Below are 14,843 nucleotides of genomic sequence, written 5' to 3'. Positions count from 1 at the left end.
TCTTTTTTAAAAAATATACAACATGCGGAACAAAAAAAAGGAGAGAAAAAAATATTAAAGAGCATAATCAAAATTCAACAGCAATATAGAGGCTAGTAGACAATAAAAATAAACTACGATAAGTATAAAGTGTAAGTTAGATGTGTTCCATATACTTTTACAGTTTTAATCCTGTAGGTTTTAAATCATGGGGTCATAGGTAAGTACAACAATGTATATTTACTAAAATTTAAGTTATTTGATTTTATATTTTTCCTGGATGGAGATAAAAATAAAATTAAATCAACTCAAAAATTCCAAAATTAATTTTTATGGCCTCGATGGCATTTAATAGATGGTAACAGTTAAAAGTTAAATGTTTCATAAATGCATAAAAATCCACATCTATTCCTAATTTCTTAAGAAGCTCTTATTTGTAAAAAAGGTAAATAAAGTTTAATTTCGATTGTTCGAGGAGGAAAATTTATTGGTAATCGGGTCGCATCTGCAGACGCAGCAAGACGGGAAAAGGAACCAGTCCATAAAGATACCTTTGCAATCATTGTCAGGATCGTACGCAAGCAATCTGTGCCATTTGTATTTCTGTTCGCAACCACAATCTCCAGTACAACGGTTTGTCTGAGTTTTCCTAAAAGAGAAAACTTTTTAAAGAATGTCTTGGTTCTGTATAAAATTACGAAAAAAAAAAGGCACTTACGAGCAAACTTCCTGGTGAATGGCCTGCTCAAAATGTTGTGTGTTCACAATGGCACGAATTTTGCCAGCACTATTGCTGGCCCAATAAGGAGTTACAATTTCCACTTTAGATTCACATGCATCAACTCTGAAATATATTGTATCACTTAATATGATACTTAATATTTGTATTTGTTGTGAAAAATAAAAATTAATGTTTATTCTTCAGGGTTGGACTGTTTGAAATGAAAATAAAAGGTAATGTGTAATTCGAAATATAATTTTAAAAATAGCGTAGGAAAAGTACTTTATCTCTGATGAGTTCAAATCAAAAAAATCATTTACAAATAATCTTTTCTTTTTATCTTTGGTTATTAATGATTACCAACTGTCAATTATTTTTATGCTTTTATATTTTATTTAGTGAAATAGATTTAAAAAATAAGATTAAGTTTAAGAATATTAAAATAGCAGAGAGTGCATTAAATTAAATAGCAATTCGTTGAAATAAAATAATTATAGCACAAGGTGAAGTTTTACTCAATAAACTTAGAAATTGTTTAAGAAATTACTTTGGTATCTAATAATAATTTAAAAAATTATTTTATTTGATAATAAAATAATGAAATAATTTAAAGAATGATAAAATTAATTAACATGAGATTATTTCAAGATAACATCAAATCGAATAAGATTATTTAAATAATCATTTTTTAAATATTTTATTCAAATAATGTCCAATATAACTGTTTTGTTTTTTTCTCTATCTTTGAAGGTATATCATCTCTATACATTTATTTACAAAATAAAAAACTAATTACTAGAATGCGAATTTATATGCATTTATAAAAAATTTGGAGTTGCAAAAACATACAATATCTAAAATAAATTTTTTTTAGTTTCTATTTCTTTAACGATGTTCACAACAATTTTCAAATGCATAAAAAAAATTCGCATTTAAGAAATGCATAAAATCCGCAAAGCTAATTATCAAAATCAAATTAAGAAAAGATCAACAAAGCAAGTTTAGTCTGATGCATTTTTTTCTACCACTAATGACAGTCGAGGTATTTCGGCGACTTGTTTTACGCGAAATGTCTTCCATTAAGTATGTTATAATTTCTTAATGTAGTTTCGAACGACATTACTTGTATACATAGTCAGGAAAAAAAAAAATGAAAACTGTAGAAAAATGCATCAACAGATAAAGGTGAAATCAAGTTGAATTATTACGCTACTGAAAAGCGATATTCAGTCATTAGTGATTTTTAACGACGCTATAAATTCGAGTTCTCAAAGGAAGTACCTGCCACTATCGTTCCGATTTTTTCCAGGAGATTGTCGGGGATTTCTGATCCTTCTGACATTAGCGAAGAATGAATCACCATCAGCTACCATTTCCGGATGCAATTCGTCACGAAAACTAGGACCACCATCAGGAATATCGTGTTCTGTAGCTTCCCTGCTTTTTCTTCTTCTACGTGTTCGATGACCGGGTTCTCTCGTCGGGGAGCCGTATCCTGAACTCATTTCGAAGTCACCGTACATTCTCTTCATTAATGCCTTATTTTCATCAATAAAACGTTCTATCCGTTCTCTAAAAATAATTTATTGTCTCAGTTTTATTATCCTACGAATACTAAACTTAAACTAAAATTTTTAATACGAATATATATGCTGCAATAAAAGGAACATTATTGCATAGAAAATCTAATATACAGCTGGTGACGAAGATATTTAAATATTTTAAACACGTATAGGAATTTTTTTTATGAATATACATATATAAAAAAATATTCATATACAAAATATTTTATTTTTAATATATCATACGTTTAAGAAAGTTACTCATGATATGTATATATTAATTTTCTACCAAATATATATTTGCAATAAACTGTAACTCTTATAGTTTAATCTTAAACTGTCCGAGTGACTTTAAATTTTACTAATATAATCATGACATTTCATTCTATTAATTATAATCTAAGTTTATTAATTATATTAATTATAATTTAATTATAATTTAAATCTTTTATATAACACACACGTAAAAGTTCTTTCAGTATACTTTCGTGAACCACTGTAATTTCCTAAAAGATATTTAAGATATAACAAAATAAAAAGAAAAATATTAGGAAACACAACAAAACGTAAATATAACATAATAATGAGAGGTGCAATTATACAAAAATGAAAAAATTCAATTTTTCCAAATTAAAACTAAGTATATAAATACAACGAAAGCAATTGTTGCATTAAATATTTTCTATTTATATTGATTTTAAATAACAAATCAATTAATTTACTGAATATTGAGATTATTCTACTTTTGCTCTTCATTATTCCACTTTTATTTGCATTTTTAAAAATTTAAAATTTTCGTAAAGATTTATAAAAAATTTACATCTTATCACAAAGAAATAGATAATTATTGAACAAAGTTTCTGCATCTTTTTAACTTACAAATAATGTTAACGTTCAAATATTTTTAATATATTTTATCCTTTATGTCAAATAAATATCTGTTATATGCTAAACGTATATTATATATATAAATAAATATATGTCGTTATATATATTAAATACATATTATGATATAACATAAAATATTATTCAAAATATAATAAAATATTACATTGGATATGTATTTCCGGCAGTTGGACAAAACAGCTGATGATATTTTTTAATGCATGGTACACCACGTACTAAATCTCCTCGCAATTCAACGCCCAGAGCAACAGAGAGAGCAGTCCAAAGAATCTATAACAAAAATATATTATATCAAATATTTTGTCTCGATTATCTTTTCCTATTAATTACTCTTTTGTACAAAAATAATTAAGTTTTTAAATTTAAATACTTCAAGATTATAGTAATATCAAATATCAGTATCTCAAGAGTTGAGTTTCAAGATCAAAAATAAAAATTGATTCGCTCAAACCCTAAGAGACTCAGGGAGGGTTCTAGAAATTGTTTAAAATGTCCACCAAGTTTTAAATATTAGCTTCTCTCAAAAAAGAAGTTTTATAGAAGGTTAATAATCTAGTTCTGTATTAAAAGTAATGATGATTAGTAGTTATTTATGTATTAAAAGTAATGATGATTAGTAGTTTTGTGTTAAAATTAATGATGCTATTTGTTCAGGACTTTAACTCTTTTTTTTCTTGAAATATAATACTTGTGTATGTACAAAAATATTATAAGATATATGTTAACAAATATGTTTGTTAATTTTACTTGTGACAAGTACAAATATTTGTTTTATTTGTAATGAATAAATTGTGGGTGTTTATGCAAAGATAATTAAAAAAATGAAATCTGTAGAAAATTATTTCACTTGTTAAATATAAAGAATATTATATTTTGGATATTTTATATATTTTTGTATATTTTTACACTTCCAAATTTTCCATAAATGCGTAAAAATCTAGCAATAAATAATAATGAACATTCAGAAACAATTATTATGTTTTGCGACAAGTATTTTCTAATAATAATTTTGTTTTATTGCAAAATTAATGTTTATTTTTATATGTTATTTTATTATTTAAATATAAAATTATCATATTTTATATTTAAATTTTTTATAAATTATGAGGTACACGATATAAAAAATATATTATAATATGTAATAATTGTATATCATAAATTATGTAACAAAAAGATATTTTTTTACGTGGATAATGAGCCCAGGCATACTTTAATCTAACATCTTAAAATTCTTAGGATTAATTAAAACAGAAAAATTTGCATTTTTAAAATTTTTTCATTTTTGAAATGTATAATGCAGATATTTTATATTGTACACGACCATGATTTGATTTATTTAATATCGATTAAATCTATGTATATATATATATATATATATATTTACTTATTGATTATAGTAAATAAATACACGATTCGAGAGAAATAGTTGCAAAAAATTACAGCAGCATGGAATATAATATAAGATTTTGGTATCAACGTAATAACTCTATGTTATACGTTATAGAGAAATTTACTACGATACCAAAGATCTTCAAATAAAATGTGCGAAATACTGCGATATGAAAATCCTTGTAGCACCAAAATAGACGTTCCAAAAAGGTGTGTTATCTTAAATGGAAACTCACTCACAGAATTGTTGGAGATACACGGAAAATGATCGCCGATAAAACGATTGACATTGGCCACGCTTCGTGTACGTCGAGGGCGTATTTGACCATCTCGATCGTCATATATTTACATTTTACACGCGAGCTGAGCAAATGATCCTTTATACCTATTCAAGGTTCAAAGAGTGGACATATAAGCACATAGCATTTATAAATTGGTAAAATGTTCAATAATCGTAAGAGGTTTGGACATTACTTAAATAATAACTATGTTCTGAGTAAGATAGTATTTGAAATAGAAAATAAAAGCATTCATTTTATTTATTATTGGAAGTATCATTTGAATTCAAATGAAGAAGAAGAAATTATCAAGAAAATAAAATTGCTCGCTGATTTTGACAACCTTGAAATATGTCATCAGTCATCATTCTGACTATATTTTTTCCTATATACACCTAATTTCTGAGTTATTTATAAAAATATATTACTTTATTATAATATATAATATATTACTTCTTAAAGGGTACTTTACTTCTAATTATATTTAATAAATTAAATATATTACTTCTTAATGGGCAAATTTCATCGATTTCAATGACTTTTGGGTATGTAATAGGATATTCGAGAGTTTATATGTATCTTATTATATATACTTCAGTACATATAATATTTCCACAGATAACTTATCCATTAAGAATCATTTATTTTTGTGAATTATTTTCAAATGATGGATTTATTTAATTAATACCGACTATTCCTTTACCCAATAAACATATCCAACTAATATTGTTCCTTTTGAAATTTTTTTTTATATATTTTTAATGAATTATTAAAATAATTTTTTTAAATGAATATTTCAGTTAGACTACTTAAATTGATCGAAATACGGATGGGATGCAAATGTACATAAAAATATTTCTAATAGTTTATCAATTGTATTTACGTCTTTTATTACATCAATTAAAATATTTTCAATACTACGTTTTGGCAGCAGGAAGATAACCACCAGTCTCAATCTGTTCCTATTCGGCTTGTTTCAAATATAATCACTTTTCGAAAGTTCGCAAAATTTCGAGTTTTAACTCTCAAGTCACCAAAAGTCTTTGTATACATTGTCTCTATGTAGAGATGAGTGAAGCTACCTTCAAAACTTCAGCCAATCAGAAGTGACACGTTTCTGGAAATTTTGTCGAAAGCTTTTGCATGTGTCTCGGAAACCGAGACCGAGCGATGTCATATTTAAGGAAAAGTTGACTCAAGATCATGACCGCGACAACATATTTCAAGATCATTGCAATTGTCGAGGCATTCCCTTTTTTAAATAATTATCGAAGAAAATTCGAATGCTGAAGTACTCATATTCATACCCGGAGAAAGAACTCCAACAGAAACATAGTGCGTTTTTATCAAATGTTTAAATGAACAATTTAAATGAAAATTAATGAATTTATTAAATGTTTTCATGAACAAATTGTGAAATGTTACGTTTGGTTGTTTTATAAAATATTTAACTAAATAAGAAGAGATAACATAGATAAAAATTTTATTCTTCTAAATAAGTAACTGTATATCAAATAAGTAAGTGTAGAAACATAAATTATAAAATTAGCAATAAGAACACACGGTATACATATGTACACACACGGTACATGGAATTATTAATTTAATTTAATTTTCGATTGAAATTTATTCAGAAAAATTGAAGGAAATAAATTTCCTTGTATACACAATATTTTTTGGAAAAATTCTAAGAAATTTTTGCACGTATCGTACTTATAAAAGAATTTGAATAAAAATTTGGCAGTAATTGACTATTAAAGTCTTGCCAGATATTATAAGTACTGTAGTTTGGATTTCACATATCTTTTGTGATGATTTATTATATTTTCTATGTATTTATGTATTTTCATATTTTGTGATATGAACACAAATAAATAAATATTCCAGCAATAATACTACTGAACTGACAATGTTGAAAAATATATATTTATATATTTTTGTTACACAATTTTACTGCTTGGCGCAATTATTCAAACAGGACAATTAGATGTTAAGTTAATTTAAGAATTGAACGTTACTTATTGTTTCATTTTACATTTTTATTATAGTACATTTATTATAGTAGTTTATTTTATATTTATTAGTTATAATTATTCATTACTAGATCTCTTACCGTTATGTAAAAGAATTTATCAGTAGTAGCGATTTGTAACATTTCTATTATTCTAACATTTCTATAATTAATCTAACATTTATCTAGAATTAATTTTTGTCATTTTCTCTAAGAACTCTCACGAATGAAAAATTAATCAATATATTTCGTTTAAGAAAACAAAGTAAATACGTCGTGCAAATACAAATCTATAGATATTTGTTTTAAAAAATTATAGTTGGGATATAATAACAGTTACCAAAAAACACGTTTTAAATTGATCACATGATTCTTCTGAGATAAGATAGCTTTCACTCGTGAGAGGTGACTCACACGAAATTTTTTCTGTAATCATGGAGAACTGTACACGAGAACGTAGACACTCTTACCTTTGATCACCAGACAAGTCGTTTGAGTCAACTATCATTTTTCGAAATCTAATTACACAGAGCATTTTCATTTTGAAAAATAATATACAATTTTATAATACGATATATACAATTATTTATATTTTTCGAGTTTTTTTTTTATTTTACAATACTTTCATTCATGACATGATTATTTTTTGTTGCCATAATATACCCAATTCTATTCAATATAAGTCATGAACATTCGAAAATTGTCTCCCGTTTGTAGTATTTTGTAGTATTCGGAGAAATTGTTCAATTTCACGAATTTTCGTTTATTTTTCTATTTTTATTAGATCAAAGTATCATGAAATAATGATTTTCTGTGATATTCTACTTAAGATATTTTTTATTTTATCTCAAATAAAATACGTCCAAGTTTAAATTTTGACTATGAATTGTCTGAATATTTTATACTACACTTTTCGATGTATATTAACAACTAAAAGTTAACAACTAAAACATGACACCACAGTAGCGTCACCGATTATTACATCTTCCTTTATCAATGTTTATCAATTAACCGTGTGTTATTGTTTGAGATAAGCTTGAGAAAACTAGCATTCGATTTCAGAGTTTTATTCAAAATACATTAAATATTAAAATTTTATATATTTAATATAATAGACATATTAAATATTAAAATTTTATATATTAAAATATAAAATATATTAAATATTAAAATTTTATATATTAAAATATAAAATATATTAAATATTAAAATTTTATATATTTTATATATTATTTATAATTTTATATTTTTATATATTATATATATTATATATATTATATATAATATTTATAATTTTATATTTTTATATATTATATATATTATTTATAATTTTAAGATATTTATTATTATTTATTATTATATATATTATAAATAATATATATAATAATATATATTATATATATTATTTATAATTTTATATTTTATATATTTTATATATTATTTATAATTTTATATATTAAATATTAAAATTTTATATATTTAATATAATAGATATACAAATTTGTGTGTGTGTGTATGTGTGAAAATATTGAAATACTTGAGTGATAATATTATATATACAACAGAGAGTAAACTATTCGAATCTCTATTATCCAAACCAGTTTTATTCTTGTCAATTTTTGGAAATAGGACCTCGAAATGAGAACATACTGCATGAAATACATACATTATTATTGGAAAATATTACTTTAAAAATTAATATTTTTCATGATATGCACTACATTTCAAGTTACAGTAGTATCTTGCATTCGATAACTAATTCTTATTAACTAAGTATGTTTATACATGAAATACATACATGTTTAATTACCCAAATTATTCGATTATTCTGAAAAATTTGATTTTCCAAATTATCTTGATCCCAATTGGCTACACTGCATCTTTTTACACAAAAATAAATTAATTTTTTTTTTTCAGTAAATTATCTACTACGAGCTGTTTGTAAATAGGTATGTAAAAACACCAAAACGAAATTTAGGCCACAAAAATGCCTTGCCATTTAAAACACTTCGTTGACTTTGATACGTGATATAAAAAAAAATTCGTACCGAAAAGGTTAAGAGCTCTTCGTGTTCCTTTCAGCGCATGTACTTATAATGCTAGGCTACGCAGTTCTCAACGTACACTGAGAATTCGCTCTACAATTAAATTTTTTATAATTAGATTTTTTCATTTCTTTCGCTCTCTTTGGCAAAAAGAGAGAAATTCTCAAAATAAATTTTTTCCATAATTTCATTTGAAATGTTCAATAACTATTTAATAAGGAATCAGAAAAAGTAGAATTTCAGTAAATCAATCTTTCTCTTTCAAAGTGTTACATGGAAGCAAATTAAATTTTTCTAAAAATTTACAATAATTAGATTACAAATTTTTATATATTTTTAAAAAATTTTCATAATATTACCCAGGATAAATAATATGAAAAAATATAGAGTGATCAATAAATGCATATTCATATTTTATAATGCATGTTCGTATAAATTTGTTTATTAATTAGATCGTAAATTTTTACGTATTTACATTTAAAATTTTCAAATCTAAAATTACACAGAATACATATAATATGAAAAAATGTAGAATGATTCTCAAATGCATATTCATTTTTTAAGTGAATTAAAATACACAAAATATCCTATATATCCACTTAAGAGTCGCCATGTATGTAGAGTTTTTTTAATAATATTTGATATGTAAAACTATTTTCAATCGAAGTTCTAGGTTTTCTAATCGAAGCTCTAATCCTTCGTAGGCAAGCGTATTGTTGCATTATGTGTAGGGAAACTGAGTTGTTCATGTTCACGACTAATTCTTTTATTATTCTAGATTTTTAGAACATCTAAATTTCGGGTATTTAATACATTAAGAATTAAGCCAAAATTTCTTATAATACTAAAAATTTCAATTTTTTTAGATTTTATAACTGTAAAAACTGTAAAAACTGTAGGATTTGTCTCGAAGATAATGAAAAAACATTAAGCGTATCTTCTTTTATAGCCACAATATGGAAGAATAAAATTTTTGAATTAACTGAAACGAATTGCAAATGAAATGTTGGTTCTTAATGGGTTAATGAAATTTTTATTACATCAATGCAACCAGGTTTTAAGTCAAATCTTTGAAAGTCTTTTAACGCGATCTCTTGAACATCTTTCGACATTTTCGCAAATCAAGTTTTGATTATTAACAAAATTCAGTAAATTAACGTTGAAGAATTATGTGTATAGGTTAATAAAAAAATAAAAATAAAAAAATTTAAAAATAGATCCTGCTAAATACGTACGTAAAATGTACGTACGTAACAAATAACAAATGTGAGCGTACTTTAATAGTTGCTTACTGATTCTTTTACCTTGTGACAAATGGAGATAAAAGTATACGTTCAATAGCGACGATAATGATGATTATGTGACCCTGTCATCAGGATACGTAAACCATACATACGTTATGAGACATGTTCCATCATGTATGCTACAGACACAACTATACTCTTTAAAACTGGAAGTTGGAATATTATTGAGGCGGTTAATGCATAAAAAAATATGATTCTATTATAAATAATATTATATTATAAAATTATAAATTATAATTATAATTATATTATAAAATTATAAATTATAATTATAATTATATTATAAAATTATAAATTATAATTATAATTATATTATAAAATTATAAATTATAATTATAATTATATTATAAAATTATAAATTATAATTATAATTATATTATAAAATTATAAATTATAATTATAATTATATTATAAAATTATAAAGTATAATTATATATAAAATTATAAAGTTATAAATTATAATTACATCATAAAATTATAAGTTATAATTATAATTATATTACAAAATAATAAATTATATTATAAAAAAATTAAATTAATATTATATTATACAATGAAACAAAATTGACCTTCGTACATCCTTTATATTTTATACATTTATAATACTATTGCCTTCGAAATAGAACAAGTCTCCTTTGAAACATTTTTCGAATTTATTTATTCCATTTATTTCAAAAATATTTTAATTTCCAATCGTAAAAATCATAGTTTCATCCAAGTATTATAGACGTGACAATTTTCCTCATCTCAAATTTAGTCCAAAATATTTTTTCCACCTTTCATAATTACATTCTGAAGTGAATTCTAAATTACAAACTATTTCAATGTCTTGGACGAATTATTTCAATTCATTACTTGATTTTAACTGTTACAAATTTTGCACGAGCGCACGTATCTTTGAGGTCAGCACCATGAATGAATGTAATTATATAATTGCTGATTCGTACCGGAAGTCGGGTCCGTTAATAATCGTCATCCTACACTCGTGAGTCTCCATTCAAGAATCGGTAGGCGTCATTCAGTGTTTCTCGACGTCTCTCTAGGACGAGAAAAGTATGAGCAACGTGGTACGTTGCCCGTAAGAAATGAATCATGCCGCGTCTCCACGCGAGTGAGTTGCAATCACTTGCGTGAATTGAATTTCGAAATTAAATTATTATACGTGATCAACAAACAGATCAAATGGTATTTGTGATACATATTCATTTATTCGCCATTGTGTCAAAATGTACTGCATGTGTAAGATAGCTATTTTTAAGCAGTAACATTGGATTTTAATGTAAACGAATGAATCGAAAAGAAAAATTCGTACAAATATTATAGCACATTCTTAAATCTGTATAATCTTCTGTATAATCTATGAGCAAATATATGCAATATGTACAATTCTAAACTATTATTAAGCCAATCAGCTCAAATCCTCTTTAATAAAAACGATGTTTTTAAGATATGAATGTTTCTTCTTTTTTTTTGAGCAGCAAGTTCATTTAACATCTGTTTGATTGCTAATACTTTTAAACATAACTGACTAAAACATTCTCTGCGAACAATATTCGTAATGAAATTAAAAATTTCAAAATTCAGTTTAAAGCCTTGAATTGTTATAATCTTCTAATAATTTAATAATTAAGCTCTTGGTGATTACTTACGCTCATTATGAAATAAAATTTATTTATTTTTATGAGTTTAGTCTTATAAATATTTATGAATATCGTAGTTTTGAATTCATCAGATTCAAATAATCGATGTATTTTTCGATTTTTGATTTTTCGGTTTTGTATCGATTTCTTGAGGCTTTGTTTGACGAAATTTCATAGCATTTAATATATATATATATATATATATATATATATATTTAGTAGTTTGACATAACAAGATAAAAATCGATAATCACATACGGTTAGATATCTTTCAGATATTTTTTAATACGATTTTCCACTTCCTCGGTGATATTACATTAAATGTCATTGTTCAGACATAATATATATATTACAAAACCAATAATTTGAAAAACGATTTACTTTATAGAAACATAAAAATTTTATTGTTCGTAGTCTTAGTTCTTAGAAATAATTTTTAGATTTAGCTGTGTTCCAGAAAATGTAAAAAAATTAAGAAGTTTGAAAACCACATAAAGTAATGTAAAGTAAAAGGCATAAAAAGATTTTAAAGTTGAATTATGTAACGTAGTTAAGTAATAACCACGCCAGATATCTATGGTTGTAAGGAAAAACGCTACGTGTCAGACGCTTTCATTTGAGATATTAAATCTTTTAAAGTTCTTAACACCAATGCTTCTTGTTAACAGTGTTTCTTTGTTTCTTTTTACAGTATAAATATATGTTTCTTTCTTACTTTGCATATTATTGTCATTTTTTTTCATATATACATATGTATCATTTATATGTAAGAGCGTATCATTTCTGATAAAATAAACATATAGAATATAATTCTAGTCGTAGTCGAAATGGTTGATAAATAAATAAAATAATTATAATAAAATAAATAAATGTCTGATTAATTCATAATATGTCCATCTAAAAATTGCATGTAAAAGATTTGTCTAATTAAAAAATTCGTAATCGATCTCTCGAGTTGCGAATAAATTATTGTCCTACGTTTACTAAAAGAATACATTAAGATAAACGCTGCTCCCAAAATTGTATAAAAAAAAACATTTACCTATAAATTAAATCTGAAAAATATTTATATGTGTTAGCGAACTTGCGTTGTTGCTAATGAGAAACATAATATCGTTAAGCAGTGTGACTTTAATAATTAAACATCTCAACGAAGCTTGTTTCTGAACTAAATTCTCCAATAAAATTTTACAAAGAAAGAATTATACTAAACAGTCAACTGATGAAAAACAACGTGGAACCGTAGAAGGTTAACTATATTCCTTTTTAACTTTCAGTGATCGGATCGAGGACCAGGTCTGCTTCCGAAATGTATAATTACGTATAAATACGATTCTGTAAGTCGTTAGGTGGTTATATTGCTACATTTTACAATCGATCGTCACGAATCGATTTTAACATGTTCACGTGAAGCAGAAAAGAGCTATGGTATTGATACTTATTACCTGTTATCACGCCTGATTATTTAAGATGTTCGAGCGTAATAAGTGGTCGACACATGTTATTGTATATTATTTTCTAAATATTGATTTAGAAAATGATCTCATGCATTGTTTATGATTAAATGTTAGTAAATAGATCTACGAGGTAAAAATGCAATAGTGAATAACATATAGTAAATATAAACTTAATGCAAAGAAAAATCATATTAGTTTATTCTTTTATAGAATGCCTGGTAAATATATTTATCACTTGTATTAATCTGTATTATATATATATTATTTCATTTTTTGGGATATATTATACATATACGATATTATATAGTATATACTGTTAACCATTGTAGACATTGAAATTCAATCGATTTCTGATATTTTAATATATACATAAGTAAAAAATGAGACAAAAATTTTCAGAAATTATTATATCAGAAAACTCAAAGAAAATAGATTTTCCGTCTTTCAATTTTTTATTGTTCCACGATGCTATCCTATAAGGATATTATATCAGATCTGGACAAATTTCATTTGAAACACTAATAAAAAATAACAATATAGAATAATGCAATCAACAATTATACTTTCGTATAATTAAATTATTAATTTATATTATATTAAATTATATTATAAATTTTCAAACACCTTTTCATTTCAATTCACACTTTCAAACAAAATATTAATTCATTTTCAATTGTATATATATTTATATAATTCAATAATAATTTATATAATTCATATAATTGTATGTAAATATTGTATTTTGTATATATTTGAACAGAATCGACAGCTTACAATGTGACGTAACATTTACTCTCATTTCAATTACCCTTGAATTATAAATATAAGTATAGACCTGTGTTCAGTAGGCGTTGTAAACTACTTTATATGTATGTACGACGCAAATATTTGAGAAACTATTTCAAAAAATAATTCTTCGAATAAAGAATAAAAAATTATGTTATTTGATGGTTAAATATTGCAGTAACTCAGAGAGAAATCATCGACTTGTTCAAATTAGTTAACACATAAATTATTTGGAGTTAAACAAGATGATATATCATTTAATATTGATTAATATTCATTATTAAACTACTTTATATAAGTAGTAATATAAGTATATAAGTAATATAAATATAATTATATAAGTAGTAAAAATATGATAATGATAATATTAGATTATACACGTGTTGATAATTACGTCTGTATTTATTATATGTTGAATAACATCAAGGAAACTAATTATAATCTACATACTAAAGCAAAGCTGATGTAAATATTTGAGAAGACATAATTAGAATAGAAATATTTGTATCTTCCGTCATGTTTGATTAAAGGTTAATGTTTGATTTTAATTTTGAATAGACTAGAAAAACCGGATTGCCAACTTGACATTTTTTCCCAATGTTCAACCACGGAGAACTGTGATTTATGATTAGATTCTTCTATTTTGTCTGATATTGGTAGATGTTTGTTTAAAAAATGTAGCTTAGAAAATTTAATCTACATATTTAATTGCCACTTTCATTAGTATAATATTGTACCATATTTTGATTAATATAATACGGACCA

General features: G+C 24.4%; 1 protein-coding gene across 1 annotated transcript in view; it reads right to left on the bottom strand.

Moving 5' to 3' along the window:
* The window catches only part of LOC122531865 (protein spaetzle 3), a 32,053-nt gene continuing 17,210 nt past the window's right edge, over nt 1-14,843 (bottom strand). Inside the window, exons 5-8 of the mRNA XM_043660136.1 lie at nt 3,314-3,438; nt 1,982-2,272; nt 698-823; nt 1-628 (exon numbers count right to left, since the gene is read on the bottom strand). Of these exons, the coding sequence (XP_043516071.1) occupies nt 436-628; nt 698-823; nt 1,982-2,272; nt 3,314-3,438 (735 nt within the window). The 3' untranslated portion in view covers nt 1-435. The remainder of the gene's footprint in view (nt 629-697; nt 824-1,981; nt 2,273-3,313; nt 3,439-14,843) is intronic.

This window comes from Frieseomelitta varia, unplaced genomic scaffold (genome assembly GCF_011392965.1).
Source record: "Frieseomelitta varia isolate USP_RPSP 00005682 unplaced genomic scaffold, Fvar_1.2 scaffold_418, whole genome shotgun sequence".
NCBI lineage: Eukaryota > Metazoa > Arthropoda > Insecta > Hymenoptera > Apidae > Frieseomelitta > Frieseomelitta varia.
Note: the sequence above shows the minus strand (reverse complement) of the source record. Positions and strands in the feature narration are given on the sequence as shown.